The sequence below is a fragment of the Rhinoderma darwinii genome, chromosome 5, assembly GCF_050947455.1.
Source record: "Rhinoderma darwinii isolate aRhiDar2 chromosome 5, aRhiDar2.hap1, whole genome shotgun sequence".
Classification (NCBI taxonomy): Eukaryota; Metazoa; Chordata; class Amphibia; order Anura; family Rhinodermatidae; genus Rhinoderma; species Rhinoderma darwinii.
Window position 1 is genome coordinate 309,894,598 of NC_134691.1, and position 16,409 is coordinate 309,911,006.

General features: G+C 43.8%; 1 protein-coding gene across 3 annotated transcripts in view; it reads left to right on the top strand.

The window, feature by feature from the left end:
- PFKP (phosphofructokinase, platelet) overlaps positions 1 to 16,409 on the top strand; it is a 103,398-nt gene that overhangs the window by 37,626 nt on the left and 49,363 nt on the right. For all 3 annotated transcript variants that reach the window (XM_075827442.1, XM_075827441.1, XM_075827439.1), the window contains exons 3-5: positions 625 to 702; positions 5,144 to 5,333; positions 7,582 to 7,747. In XM_075827442.1, the coding sequence (XP_075683557.1) occupies positions 625 to 702; positions 5,144 to 5,333; positions 7,582 to 7,747 (434 nt within the window). The remainder of the gene's footprint in view (positions 1 to 624; positions 703 to 5,143; positions 5,334 to 7,581; positions 7,748 to 16,409) is intronic.

Sequence of the window (16,409 nt, forward strand, 5' to 3'; positions counted from 1 at the left end):
GTCCCTCCTATTTTTTTTTATCCCTTTTATACCATTTAGCAGAGTGAAAAGAGTTGACGTGAAAAATAAGAAAGGAAGAAATCTGTAATGTATATTCTCGCACACAGCCTCATTCAAGGGAATGTGGCCCTGCCGCCGTTCCCTGCACAGCCGGTGGATGGGAACTCCACTGTGCAGGGAATAACGGATTTAGCACTGTGTCCCCTTCAATTTTTAAGATCGGTGGGGATCCTGGCAGTCGGACCCCCAGTGATCGTAAAATGATGGCATATACTTGTGTCAGGTTCCTTTAATTGACCGCTAATTCCTTATCATTTATTTATAATTCTTTCAATAGTTGGACTATTGACACATATTATGTTTATGAGGGGTGATTTTAGGCTCTGTACACATTAGCGATGGAGGCTCAGTTTGGAGCCTCTGTCGCAAATTCTGCCAAAACGACAGAACCTCAATAGGCCTCGTTGTAAGTCAATGGAGTCTGTCGGCACCAGTGCTATCTGTCCTAATTTCAAGGCTTCCGTTCTGTCACTTTTATGCCAGATAAATATAATTTTACAGCATATATGTAAAAATTAAATAAAAATCGACTAATACTAAAGTATTTTTTAATCTTCGTCCTAGGGTTATCAAGGAATGGTTGATGGTGGAGACAATATTATTGAAGTGTCATGGGAAAGTGTATCAAGCATTTTACAGGTGGTAAGTGACAACAGTTGTATATTTCTTTTATATTGATCCATGTTAAATTTGCTAGTGGATATTTGTATTTTCCTACTTTTTCTTCTAAATCATTGAATCAGAATATTGTGTGACCAGTTATATGGATTTTGTAGTAATACGTTCATATTTTATAGTATTAGTATAGTATAGCGCTTACAGAGCCTTGCCTTGTACCATGAGATATGCCTCAATTTAGGGCATGGCCACAAGTGGCGGAATTCTTCCGCATCTGTCCGCATCAATGCCGCACAGAATCTGCGTTGCAGATTCTGTTGCGGATCTGCCCAAAATGGGCAATAAATTGATGCGGACTAGCCGCTGCGTATTGAGGTGAAAGTACTTCCCTTCTCTGTATCAGTGCAGGATAGAGAGAAGGGACAGCACTTTCCCTAGTGAAAGTAAACAAATTTCATGCTTACCGGCCGTTGTCTTGGTGACGCGTCCCTCTTTCGGCATCCAGCCCGACCTCCCTGGATGACGCGGCAGTCCATGTGACGGCTGCAGCCTGTGATTGGCTGCAGCCGTCACTTGGACTGAAACGTCATCATGGGAAGCCGGACTGGAGGAAGAAGCAGGGAGTTCTCAGTAAGTTTGAACTTCTATTTTTTTTACAGGTTGATGTATATTGTGATCGGTAGTCACTGTCCAGGGTGCAGAAACAGTTACTGCCGATCGCGTAACTCTTTCAGCACCCTGGACAGTGACTATTTACTGACGTCGCCTAGCAACGCTCCCGTAATTACGGGTGCACATACGTAGTCACCCGTAATTATGGGTGCACACACGTAGTCACCCGTAATTACGGGAGCCCCATTGACTTCCTCAGTCTGGCTGTGGACCTAGAAATACATAGGTCCAGCCAGAATGAAGAAATGTCATATTAAAAAACCAATACACTCCGCAGCACACATAACATCTACATTACATCTGCGGACTTCATTGCGGAACTTAGAATATCCATTGAAGTCAATGGAGAAATTCCGCAATGAGTCCGCAAGCAGTCCGCCACACGTCCGCAACAACCATTGTATGCTGCGGACACCAAATTCCGCACCGCAGCCTATGCTCAGCAGCGGAATGGTGCGCAACGTGCAAATGAACCCAACCAAAAAGCTGTGGAAGGCAATGGAGAAACGGGTCCGCTACGGATTTCCGCTGCGGAGTGTCCGCAGCGGAATTCCAGAGCAATTCCGCTACGTGTGGCCATGCCCTTAAGGGTGGCTTCACATGCAGCGTTTCTAGGAAAAAGTGCACTTTTTTGAGGCGTTTTTCCAAGCGAATTTTGTTGCCTTTTTTTGCGGCAAAAAAAAGCTGCAGCCAGATGTTCGCTTGGGAGTAAATATAAATTTAACACACTACAAACATGGAATTTTTTTAGCTGCCTTTTTTTTCATTTTGTCTTGCATTTTTTGGGTCAGTAGCATTTATGAAAGATTGCAGCAAGCCTGGCTGCAGCTTTTGTTTTAAGCATTTAGTAGCGTATTTCTCCAATAGACCTCCATAACTTTTATTTGCTTCTTCAAAAAAACGCAAGTGTCAATGCGTGTAGCGGTTTTTTATGTTTTTTTTTGTGGTGTTCTAATTCAGAATAAATTATGTTTTTCAAACAAGAATTTTTGCGTCACATGATCTTTAAATCACATGATTTGCAATGTGAAATGACGGCATCTAAAAAAAAAATGTAGGTAGTAAAACACACTATTTACAAAAAAACGCCACAAAAACATACCATTTTACTAAAAAAAACTTTCAATTTTTTTTGGGTTCATTTTCAGGCAACAAAAACGCCACACAAAAAGTGTGTGTGAAGGAAGCTTAAGGGCATGTTGAGAAGTGGCGGAATTGCTGTTGAATTCCGCTGCGGATAGTCCGCAGTTTTCTATACCTTTTCCATTGTTTTCTATACCTTTTTATGTGACTTAGTTCAGACGCTGTGGAAAATAACAATGCGGAATTTAGGCTGCGAAGCAGAATTTTCATTCCGCAGCATGCATGGCCGCCAGCGGAGAAGCAGCGGATTTTCACTGCAGATTTCAGCCTTTGCAATGCAAAAACTGAAATCTGTGGCAAGGTCTGCTGTGATATCCCCAGCGTCTGAATTACCTGTCAAATATGCAAATGTTGCTGCAAATTCGCAATGACTCTGCAGCAACGTTTGCCTCAGAAAATTTCTGCCACGTCTGAACATGCCCTAAGACCTGGTTCCCACACAGCGTTAACGCTGCAGAATTTCCACAATGGAAATCTTTGCGGAAATTCTGCAGCATTTATAGTAGCAGCGAATTAAATTTGATTTTGCAAATCTCAGCCACACGCTGCGGAAAGTATTCTGCGGTGCGATTTTTCAAATCCGCAACATGTCAATGTATTCTGCGTATTCTAAACGGAGATGCTGCATGTTTGGCCCATAGACGTCGATGAGGAGCATAAATTCCACACTAAAATACACAAGGTGAAGTCTTCTATAGCGTTTACGCAGCGGTAACACAGTAAAGACCGCTGGAAATACGCTAAATCTGAAGGTAAAACCACTATGGAAAAACCGCAGCGTTTCCGCACCAATATGCGCAGCAAAAACACACTATTGCTACGGATTTCTTTGCTTTACGGCTGGGTTCCCACGGGTCGGGAAAAAAAAACAGCGCAGTGTGTCCGACCTGTAACCCGCAGCACCTTTAGTTAGAAAATCCTTACTTATACTTACCCCCTCCACCTTCTCTGCGTGTAGTCTGGCCTCCTAAGATGATGTATGACGAAGGAAAGCTTTCTGGGTAAGTATGATTTTTTTTTTCAGGAGTTTCCATTTTTGTGGTGTAATCGATGTGATTACGCCGCAAAAGTCGCAACACTTGGCTTTTCTGTTGAAAATCAATGAAGACGCAGCATAAAGTGACATGCTGTGGAATTAAATTCCATCACCGCAAGTCATTTTATTAATGTTTACGCTCTGGTTTTTTTCCGCATCATGGGCAAGAGATTTTTAAAATCTCATCCACTTTGCTGCTACTGTAAATGCTGCGGAATTTACGCACACAAATCCATTGCGGAAATACTATAGCTTTTAGGGCACATTCACACGTGGCAAAATTGCTGTGGAATTCCGCTGCGGACAGTCCACAGTTGAATTCAGCAGCAGCCGTTTTTTATATTTGTTTCTATACATTTTTAGGAACGTTAGTTCAGACGTTGCAGAAAATAACTGTGCAAAATTTAGCCTGCGGTGCAGAATTTCCCCTCCGCAGCATGCTCATTACATTGCAGAGAAGCAGCGGAATTTCACTGCAGATTTCAGCCTTTGCAATGCAACAACTGAAATCTGTGGGAAGTCCGCTGTGATATCTGCAGCGTCTGAATTACCTGTCAAATATGCAAATGTTGCTGCAGATTAGTTGCGTAATTTCCCTGAATCTGCACCAACATTTGCAGCGGGAAAAATTCTGCCACGTCTGAACATGCCCTACTGCAGATTTTCTGTTGTAGAAAATCTGCAGCGTATCTTGTGTGTGGGAACCAACCTTAAAGAATCATTCCAGTAAAGGTTAAAGTGGGGTAGATGCTTCACAATTTGTGCAAAAGGAAAGTGAAGTAGTTGCCCATGCCAACGAATCAGGTTCCACCTTTCTATTTTTAGAGGCCATTTGGAAATTGAAAGCAGCAACCTGATTGGTTGCCATAGGCAACTACCTCACTTTTCCAATCAGCAGTCAACTTTTACATAAAGCTGCTAAATTATGTATTCTAAAAGGGCTGAGTCCTTAAAGGGATATTCCAAACGTAGAAATTTATGGCATATCTGCAGGATATGCCGTAAATGTCTGAGACCCGCACCTATATCGAAAATGGGGGTCATATGACCCCTGTTTCGTCTGGTGAGGCAGCAGCTGGCCGCAGATTTCAGCCAGGGACTAGTGGAGAGGGGGCCGCCAGGTGAAACGGGGTTTTGCGTGACCCCCATTCTTGATATAGGTGCGGGTCCCAGACCTCGATATAGGTGCGGGTCTATCAGACATTTATTTTTTTTCCAGTTCGTTTTTTAGTTACTGTCATTTTCTTTAACCCTATCTTTTAGAAGCCCCTACACAAGTTGTCACTATTTTATGAAAGCTTTACTTTAAAAGGGGTTGTCCAGGCTTAAAAAAGGGGTCTCTTTTTTTTTTTTACCGGAAACAGCGCCACTCATGTCCATGGTCTGTGTCTAGTTTTGCAAGTGAGTAACGCTGAACTGCAATACCAGACACATTTATGGGCAGGAGTGGCGCTGGTTCTCGAAAAATACAGACCCTTTTTTTCTATTCCTAGAAAACCCTTTTACGCAAAATAAAAACGGTGAGTTATTCTTACACTTCAGGACATCGTTTCTTATTTCATTTTCTATACTCTTTTTCTAACAAGGCATTCAGCATTGTTGTTTCCATTACAGGGTGGGACTGTTATTGGCAGTGCTCGCTGCAAATCATTTCGTTCCCGTGAAGGCCGGTTGCAGGCAGCTTACAATCTGATTCAGCGTGGGATCACAAATCTTTGTGTTATTGGGGGAGATGGGAGCTTGACAGGGGCTAACCTTTTCCGTGAGGAATGGAGTGGACTTTTGGAAGAATTGGTGAAAAATGGTAATTCATTTGCTACCATCTCCATCTCACTAACTTTTTGCCCCTATTTTACGTTTCTTATGGAGTATAAGAGGGCAGTCACACGTGGCGTATTTGCCTTGGACAATGTATTCCAATGGGAAAATATTCTGCAACAAAAATATTGGGAAATGTGAGTTGTGGAAAAAAATTTCCATTGGACATTGTAACGTTTTTTGCAGCATATTATTACGCTGCGGAAATACAAGGCAAATTCGCTACGTGTGACTGCACCCTAATTCAAACCAATAGCTCTACCAAGCTTCATGAATAAAAACCAACAAAAAGCTTCGGTGTTGCCCATAGCGACAAAATCCGATTCCAGCTTTAATTTTTTCATAAGGTTTGAAAATGAAAGCAGAGATCTGATTGGTTGTTATTGGCAACTCTGACATATCTTGTGAGAACAGCTATTTCAGCACGTTCTGTGAGCGATCGGGGACCCCCTGGTCATCAGATCCCTCCCTTATTTGAAAGCCAATATTCTTGGCACTAGCAGCAATTTTGATTGAGATATTGGCTTTTGTTATGTCTCATGTCCAAGCAGGGATTGGGATTTGTATCCATAGACATAGAAGTAACAGTGAAAGGGTTAAATGTACCTCGTTTGGTTGATCACAGGGGGTTGCCAAACATTGGTTCGGACAATGTGACATTCCATATGGACTTTCTCTTATGTTTTAGCTATTTGGTTTCCAGTCTGTCACTTTTCAGACACCATAGCTATTCCTCCCGACTCCCCCATACACATGGACGATTGGCTCGGCCAAGCATGCATGCGTTTTCAATAGGGAGAAAGCTTATCTACTAACAAAGGATTGGGCATACAGAAATTGAACAGCCCGATCCTTCTCGCCACCCGACATCTGCCATTGGGGGAGAGTCAGGACACCGCCATACACATTAGATGGTTGGCTGGTGCCGCCAGAATCGGTGGGTTAGGCTGATATACATCTTATTTGTATGGGCAGCTTTAGGCCTATGCACACGACCGATTTAGCTGTTTGCATGATTTTTATTATTATTCTGTAATAAGGACCCAGCATTAGTCAATGGGGTAATTCACAGTTTAGTGTTTTCACAGCCATACTTCCATGAAGAGTCCTCAGGACTCAATATGAAGCCTGCTCCATCGGATGCCATATAATGGCTGTAATCTCCACATACAAGTCAGTTCTTATGACATCTGTATTACAGATCATTATATTTTGTATATAGAGTATAGGTGAAAATTCTGGCGACAGTACAGATGAAAAACGCTGAAACAACACAACGCTTAGCGCTACTGACAGATACCGAGCTAGTGCGGACAAGACTATTTGAATTTCATGCTTTACTTAGCTGGGTTGACACATTACAGAAAATTTCTGCCGGATATTTGTATGAAAATCCACAATGAAAAATCCATATACATACAGATTTTGATGCAAATTTGCAACAGATTTTACCCTTTGCATTGCAAAGAGTGAAATCCCCTGCAAAAATCCTGCATAAATAGGCCACATATAATGCCCTAAAATCTATGTGAATTTTTACCACATCATATAAATGGGGTTTGGTAAAACATTTTACTCTTTATTTCACAACATTATTCTAATATTATTGATAATGAGCATCCATGATGATAATCACTGCGTCCATGATAAAATTAAGTGGACATGTTAAACTTTTCTCTCTGCAGTTATTGTTGAAAACTCTTATCATGTTAATGGTCTTTTACAAACCAGTCACAACTTTTTTTAGCTGTGCCCCATTATCTTGTAAGGCTTTGTTCACATCTGTGCTAGGGTCCCGTTCCGACGTTCCGTCTGAGCTTTCCGTCGGAACGGGTCCCTGACTGACACAAACAGAAACCAAAGGTTTCCATTTCCATCACCATTGATTTCAATGGTGACGGATCCGGTGCCAATGGTTTCCATTTGTCTCAGTTGTGCAAGGGTTCAGTCGTTTTGACGGAATCAATAGAGTAGTCGACTACGCTATTGATTCTGTCAAAATGACGGAACCCCTGCACAAATGAGACAACCGGAAACCATTGGCACCGTATCCATCACCATTGAACTCAATAATGATGGAAACATTTGGTTTCCGTTTGTGTCACTCAGGGTCCCGTTCCGACGGAAAGCTCAGACGGAATGTCGGAACGGGAACCTAGCACAGATGTGAATGAAGCCTTACTTGTGTGTCTTTCACCTGATTTTAACCACAGATTTATTTATTTTTCTCATAGGAAAAATTGAAGCTACAGCCGTAGAGCAATATTCCCACCTAAATATAGTAGGAATGGTGGGCTCCATAGACAATGACTTTTGTGGAACTGACATGACAATTGGAACTGACTCAGCCTTGCATAGAATTATTGAGGTTGTGGATGCAATCATGACCACAGCTCAGAGGTAAGATGTTGCCTTATGGTCATTGGCATGCTGCGCTGGCATTATTCTAACATCATGCACATCTATCGAACTGATGCCTCCTATAACGAGAGAAACACTGTAGATACAGATGGCTCGGTTCCCACAGGTCAAGGATTTTGCGTCAAATTACGCATTGTATCCGACCTAGAAAGCGCAGGGATTTCTACCCGAAAAAACCGCACTGAATTGTGGTGAAGATTTTCTGGAAGAATCTCCGCTGCGGAAAGCAGTGGTTAAAAAAAAAAAAAAAAGAAGCTAATACTTACCCCCAGTCGTTGTCACAGCGACGCGTCCCTCTGTTCTTCGTGCAGCACGGCCTCTTGGGACGATGCTGCAGACAATATGACCGCTGCAGCCTGTAAGTGGCTACAGCATTCACATTAGATGAGATGCCATCACAGGAGGCCGGGCTGCAGAGGGACGCGTCGCTTTGACAATGGCCGGGGGTAAGTATAAACTCTTTTATTAATTTTAAACAAGAAAAAAAAAGGTGTTTTTTTTCTTCTAAATTTGCGATTTTTGTGACGGATTCGCAGCGTTTCCGCCGCAAAAGTCACCAAATTTGCTATTTTGTCGCAGGAAATAACGCCCATTTAATTTAATGGGAAAAACTCGCAACATTTTTCTGCAGCGATCGCATGCGAATTGTTCAAATCTTATTCTTTTTGTTGCTACCTTAAATGCTGCGGAATTTCTGCACAGAATTCTGTTGCGGAAATTCCGCAGTGTTTATGCTACTTGGAAACCCGGCCATAGAGTGGAGTCTGTGTGGCCACTTTCCCACCTAGAATGGGGACTGGTTTACTGCTGTTGTCAGGATGATGGTGGGTTACAGTGGTCAGACCACCACCAATCTGACTTCTATATATCCAGTGTATATACCAGAAAATAAATTTGTTGAAAAAACCCTTTAAGGACTAAACTGTTACTTTCCAGAAATAAATGATCATTGCAACTATAGAGAAAGATCTTTAAACCCACCCTAAGGGCACGACCAGAAGTGGCGGAATTGCTCTGGAATTCCGCTGCGGACAGTCCGCTGCGGAAATCCGCAGCGTACACGTTTCTCCATTGTTTTCCACAGCTTTTTAGTGACGTTTGTTTACACGTTGCGGACAATTCCGCTTCGGACCATAGGCTGCGGTGCGGAATTTGGTGTCCGCAGCATACACTGGTTGTTGCGGACGTGTACGGACTTGTTGCGGACTCATTGCGGAATTTCTCCATTGACTTCAATGGAGAGTCAAAATTCCACAATGAAGTCTGCAGATGTTATGTGTGTTGCGGAGCGTATTTGTTTTACAAACATGACATTTCTTCATTCTGGCTGGACCTATGTATTTCTAGGTCTACAGCCAGACTGAGGCCCCATGCACACTAACGTAAAAACGCCCGTAATCACGGGCCATTATTACGGCACGGGCAGGCCCATAGAAGTCAATGGGGCTCCCGTAATTATGGGTGACTACGTGTGTGCACCCGTAATTACGGAAGCGTTGCTAGGCGACGTCAGGAGATAGTCACTGTCCAGGGTGCTGAAAGAGTTAAACGATCGGCAGTAACTGTTTCAGCACCCTGGACAGTGACTTCCGATCACAATATAGATCAACCTGTAAAAAAAATAGAAGTTCCTACTTACCGAGAACTCCCTGCTTCTTCCTCCAGTCCGGCCTCCCGGGATGACGTTTCAGTCCATGTGACGGCTGCAGCCAATCACAGGCCAATCACTGGCTGCAGCGGTCACATGGACTGCCGCGTCATCCAGGGAGGTCGAGCTGGATGTTGAAAGAGGGACGCGTCACCAAGGCAACGGCGGGGTAAGTATGAATTTCTTTTACTAGGGAAAGGGCTGTCCTTTCTCTCTATCCTGCACTGATAGAGAGAAGGGAAGTACTTTCACCTCAATACGCAACGGCTAGTCCGCATCAATTTACTGCACATTTTAGGCAGATCCGCAACAGAATAAATTTTGCAATAAAACCCAGTGCAGTGCAATTTGTAAACTTTTTGCAGTATTTGTCTTCGTTTGCTTTAATTAAATATTTTTGTCCAAGGCTTTATATTCAAAACCCGCCAGATTGTAACTTTCTATACCCCTAATATAAAGCTGTCAATACTAACTCACTGTAATTTGCTCCGTGATCCTTTCAGGATGAGGATGGCTTCGTCTAACTGCAGGATTCTATGCTATCTACAGCTTCTTTCACACTAGCGTTAGTATACGTTTACCTCTCTTCCGTCAGAGGAATAGAGGATCGAAAAATTAAACGGAAAGCAGCGGTTCTGTTAGAATTACCATTGACTTTAATAGTAATTCTTTTGTTTCAGTTGCTTTCCATTTTTCTCCGTTCGCTAGGTTTCCGTTTTGTTTTCAAGGGAACAAAAGTTCTGCAGACTGCAAACGGAAACCTAGCGAACAGAGAGCAACGGAAACAAAAGAATTACCATGGAAATCAACCGTTGCTTTCCGTTTAATCTTTCGATCTTCTCTTCCTCTGACGGAAGAGAGGTAAACTTATACTAACACTAGTGTGAACTTAGCCTAAAATGTATGACATGACAATCCCCCAAACATGTTTCTCTGTATGTACGGCTTTTATCACATGCTTATTAGTGCTCAGCACTCACATAAATACACGACATGCCATGATGAATAGAAGAACAAAACAGCACAAAAGATCTATTTTTCAATTCAGAAAATACTGTGAATTCATCATTGACACCATTGTATTATTCCGACCTGTCACAGTCCTGCCAACTTTAATCTAATGGTTATTCCACAGTGGTATCAGAACGTTATGGACAGAATCAAACCATTTTGTCTCCAAGTGATGCAACATATATACACATTAACCATGATGTGGACCGCATTGCAGCCGCACAACACCCGCTAAGTTTGGACGCACTCTCACTACATGAATTGCTACCTGATCCCAATTAACAGTATGTTAATTATCTGGACATCTATCTGAATGAGCCCAAAATCTATTCTCATACACCTAGCCTTAGATCTACTGTTACCCAGATGTAAGATCGTAGACACACACGTATGAAGTGGAAGTACTTGCTATTATTGTCATGATCTGGAATTCCTCTAACATCACCAATGACATGTGCTTCATACTTAATACTTGAATGACTTCCAGCTGGCAAGAAGAGTATACATGCTTGATGAAGTGTTACATATTGGCACAATGTGACAGCCGTGTCTCCACGAGCTCCACTAATTCCTATTTGGCACTCGCCGTTAGGATTGGTACTCTACCGAAATGATAAATAATTGATGCAGAGCACAATTAAATTGTGGCTACCTCCATTCTGGGCTAGGTGCTATTTCATTCTGGCAACAATTGGCATGAGAATCAGACCATGACTGGCTAGCTGGTAGTTGATTCAGATCTGAAGCAGTCAGTATTGCACAAAGAGATCTTCCAACCATTGGTATAGGATATATATATTGGTATAGGTCAGCCTCCGGCCTCACTAAAATCAATGTGTGCACGGTCCGTGATTTGCTGACGGCCCGCGGATGACACTCCGTGGCCGCCCGTGCCGTAATCATGGGTCGTGTACACGGCTACGGCCGTGTGCATGAGGCCTGAGGCTACATTCACACAAGTGTGACAGATTTACGTGCGTAAAAAACTTATGTAAATCTGTCCGTCTGCGTTGGTTTTTGCATCAGTGTGCTTTACATGTGGCATGTGTTTTTCACGAACTTGCAAGCACTTATTGGGATTGATGTGTGAGATATGGACCCATTCACTTCAATGGGCGACCAGGTGAGTGAAAACGCACCATTATGGGACATGCAGTGAGTTTCACGCAACGGACACTCGCTGCTTGAAAGCTCACGCATGTGTGAATAGCCCCATTGAAAGCAATGGTTCCATGGACTGTGCGTTGTTTTTTTTTTTTTTTAAATATCCTTTTTATTGTCAGTTTTCACATTTTCTTACAAACATTTCACGCAAGAGTTACATCATGAGTGCGCAGCACTCTACTGTCATGGGATTAACTTTGAATTAAATTCAACATAACATATAAACACATAAACATAGAAACATGGCATAATTGTCTATCTTCAGATCGACTGAAAACATGACTCCCCCAACTCCGACACGACCTGGGTCATTAATAAGTTTCTACTCATCCTTTCTCCCCCAGCTGGTTCAAAGTTGCAACCCCCCTAAAACGCCTGCCAAGAGCTGTGTACAATACCACTTTGTGTACTGGAAAGGCCTAACAATTTCCGCTATTTCGGCTGCTGTACATTGCGATTCTATGAATATTTGCCACTTATCAAATAGCTTCTTGGTTCCCGTTTCCTTCCGCCTTTCCACCTCCACCCTCTCAAGAACCAATAGCTGTTTCAGCCGTGACACAATCAATTCTAACCCCGGCGTGTCTGCCTCTAACCATTGACTCAGGAGGCATCTCAAAGCTACCAGTAAAATCGTGTGCACCAGCACGAGAGGTGATCTCACTCCTCGAGCACCCTCTTCCTCTGGCGGCCGCGCCTGATGGAATAGTAGCGCTTGAGGCGTCATTGGGAGATTCGTTTTCCAATGGTCCTTAATATATTTCTGTACCATCCCCCAAAATCGTTTCGTATGTACACACCGCCACACTCCATGCCACAAATTCGTCAGTGGTGTATTGCACTTGGGACAACTTGTAATGCGGTCAGGGAAAGATTGTGAAGGCAGAATATTAAAGCCATATATAGCTGCATGCATCAACTTAAAATAGGTTTCCCTCCAGCTCTCATTTATCACACTCTTCCGTACCGTCTCCCAACCCCCCAGTATGGTCTCTCCTATACCTGGATCCTGAGTCCACCGTTCCCAGCTTTTAAAACTAATCCTTAATTGCGGACGAACAAAACCCTCTCTCAATGCTCTATACATTCCTGAAATGGTCGCCCGCCCAGTTGTTGGACCTATGACCTCATCCATAGTGTGCGGAGTAGCTTCCTTACTCAAATCCCTGAGCCTGGAGGTACAAAATGCTCGTACCTGAAGTACTTGCAAAAAATTTACTCTACCTGCTATGGGTCTAAGTTTAGTGGTGATTTCCTCCCCAGTTAACCACCTCTTTTCCTCTGTGTGCATAAGATCCCCTGCGCTACCAATGCCTACCCTCCCCCATGAGGCAATTCCGTCCCCCTTGTCCATTCCCGGTAAAAACTCTGGGTGGCCGCTCAACGGCATATACTTCGATACCAGGTGAGGTAACCCAAACTGCTTACGTACCACTTTCCAAGCTAGAACTGTATCTCTCAATACAATGGAGGTTTTGAGACGGCACGGAAGAGAAGCGATTCTACAATGTAACAAAGCTTTTAGGTTCCAGGGTGAGGCATACTCCCCTTCCAGATCTAAGTTGGAATAATTGCTTGTTTCATGAAGCCAATCTACTACATGGCGAAAAAGACAGACCACGTTATAACCCCTGACATTCGGAAAGTTCACACCCCCTTCTTGTTTACCCATCATGAATTTGGTGAGTGCTATGCGCGGCCTTTTTCCTGCCCATATAAATTTAGTGAATGAAGCCGTCAGTTTCGAGACATCCACATGCTTCAATAAGAGAGGTAGTGTTTGAAAGGGGTATAGCAATCTAGGAAAACTAACCATCTTAATCAGATGGCATCTTCCCAGGAGGGACAACGGCAATTGGCCCCATCTAGTGAGTTCCGCTTGTATTTTTTTAATTAACGGGGAATAATTTAAGCCATACAGAGTGTCTGGTACCCTCCCTATTTTGATACCCAGATAAGTAATGCAGTGCTCAACCGGTGATATCCCGCAACCCAAGGATTGCCAAAAGGTCTTAGGCAATGGCCTGCCCAACTCCAGCAGTTCGCTCTTAGCTATATTGACTTTATATCCCGAGCATTGCCCAAATTCCTGTAAAAATTTAAAAACCTTCCCTAAATGCTCCTGAGGGTTTGACATAAAAAGTATGACATCATCAGCGAACAGGGCTAATTTCACTGCACAAGACCCCACTTGAATGCCTCTAAACATATCCGATTCCTCCAGGAATCTAGCCATAGGTTCCAATGCTAGATTGAATAGCAGGGGCGACAGGGGGCAACCCTGTCGAGTTCCTTTATGTAATTGGAAGGGATCTGATAGGAACCCTGAGGAGTGAACACGTGCTTGCGGGTTATTGTAGACTCCCTTCAGGAAGACCCGGAAGTCTCCCTGAATGTTCATTTTGTCTAGCACCATCCCCAGCCATTCCCATTGTATGTTATCAAAGGCTTTCTCTGCGTCTAGCGCTAAAAGTGCCGGCCTGGTACCTGGCTGGGGATCGTGCCTGACTGTTTCTAGCACCGTCAATACCTTGCGTAGATTTGTCACTGCTGCCCTGCCTTTTACAAATCCTACCTGGGATTTTCCCACCAGTATGGGTAGATACATAGCCAGTCGATTGGCCAAAATTTTTGTGAGCAATTTCTGATCTTGGTCTATCAGCGAGATGGGGCGGTACGACCCCGGGTCAAGAGGATTCTTCCCCTTCTTGGGTAACACCTTTATATGCGCGACCTTGGCCTCTGCTGGTAAAGCCCCCGTTCCTAGTAAAGTATTATAATATGCCACCAAGGTAGGGCTGATTTCCTCTCAGAGATTTGAAAAACTCCCCTGTGAATCCATCCGGACCCGGGGCCTTTCCGTTAGATAAGGTCTTAATGGCGCTCCAGACTTCCTCTAATGTAATCTCTGCGCTCAAGTGACCGTTCTGCTCCTGAGTGAGCCCTGGCAGCTTCACCTTCTCCAAAAATTCCCTCCCTTTCTGGAGATCTATGGGTGTTTCTGAGTAAAGGGCTTGGTAGTAATATGGTGTTGATTTTTTTTGGGTCTGAGGTAGGAGTTCCGTTTGATTCTTTAAGTGTTGAAATATGTGCCGGTGCATACCTCCCCTTTGCTAATCGCGCTAATAATTTGCCCGCCTTATTGCCAAAACGCATTAAATCAGCATCAAATTGGGACCGGTAAATACTCTCTCTTTTGTCTAACCATTGATCAAACTGTCGCTTGGCTTCCTTCCATTCCTCCCCCAATGGCAGTGATGGAGAATGTAGAAATGCTGTGTATGCACACCGCAATCTGTCGCTCGCTGCCTTGTATCCTTCGGTCGTCTTACGTTTAAGATTAGACATATACTGCATGATTTTCCCTCTTATTACCGCTTTGGCTGTACGCCAATACAATGACGGTTCCGAGCGATGCGCTACATTATCCCCATCAAATTCCATCCACCACCCCTTAAGCTTCTGTATAAAGCCCTCATCCTTTGCCAGAAAGGTAGGAAACCTCCAGATAAAATCCGTTCCTCTAGCTACTGTGTCGGCCAAGGTAATGGTAACCGGAGCATGGTCCGAAATAACTAGATCTTCAATTGCCGCTTCACGTAAACGTCGCGACAGTGCGTCACTAACTAACAAGTAATCAATACGCGACCATGACTGATGAACATGGGAGAAATGTGTATATTCCCGCGCATCTGGGTGTAAACTCCTCCACGCATCTATTAGGGCCGTGTGTCTTAAAAAGTCGGGCAAGATCCTATCTCTGCTTCTCTGCGAACTAGTCCCTGCGCTCCTATCCTCCTTTGAAGACCTTACAGTGTTAAGGTCTCCCCCTAGAATCAAAAACCTAGTGCGATCCTGCTGGAGTTGGGTTTCCAAATGACCAAAAAAACCAGTGTTAACCGTATTTGGGCCATACACATTATGAATACTGATGGTTTCCCCTTCATGCTCCATCACTAGATGGATCCAACGGCCCTCGTCATCCCGCTCCTGGGACACCAGTGTAAACGCAAAGTTTTTATGTACCAGAATTATAACTCCCGCCTTACCCTCCCTTGCCGACGAGCCAAAAACCTGACCCACCCAGAACTTTTGCAAATACTTAAACTCCGGCTCGGTAAGGTGAGTTTCCTGCAATAGGGCCACATCAGGATGCAATCGTTTGATGTGCCTTAAAAGTTTGGTCCGTTTCTGTGGGGATCTCAGCCCTTTAAAGTTCCAAGAAACTATTTTCATGTTATTGGGCCGTGCTTAAGATGAGCTAAAGTGCCTAAAAGTCGTGCGGAGTTCGGGGAGTCAGATCCATCTTTTTCCAAGAGCCATGTACAAACAGTAACATTAACATCATAACCAAAACCCGGCTTGTAAGCCAGAACCAACAAGGCCGACCGGCCCTTATCTAACAAAACCATAGAACCACCTGCGGCAAGGGTTAGCAGTCCCTTAATACCCACTGGTGTACGTGACTTCACTTTTTTCTGTTATGCCAGAACGCGCCCCTCCCTCCCCCTCCCCCCCAGCCTGCCTATATGGCTCCTTCCATGAGGAAGTAACACCTGCCCTTGCCCCCTCAGTACCTCTTTGTCGCCTGTGCACACTTTTATACATTCCCTTATCATCACTTTAACAGCCTAGAGTCCGTTAGGATTGCATCCTCACATTTCCCCATGAACCTTGCTTCGCTGTGCGTTGTTTAAACGCACAGCACACAGACGAGCAGCACAATAGATAAGGTATGTCTGAGCGAGCCACTTCAATAATAATGATAATAATGATCTATATCACACTCACCTCTGCCTGTCCACACGGGCTGCACTG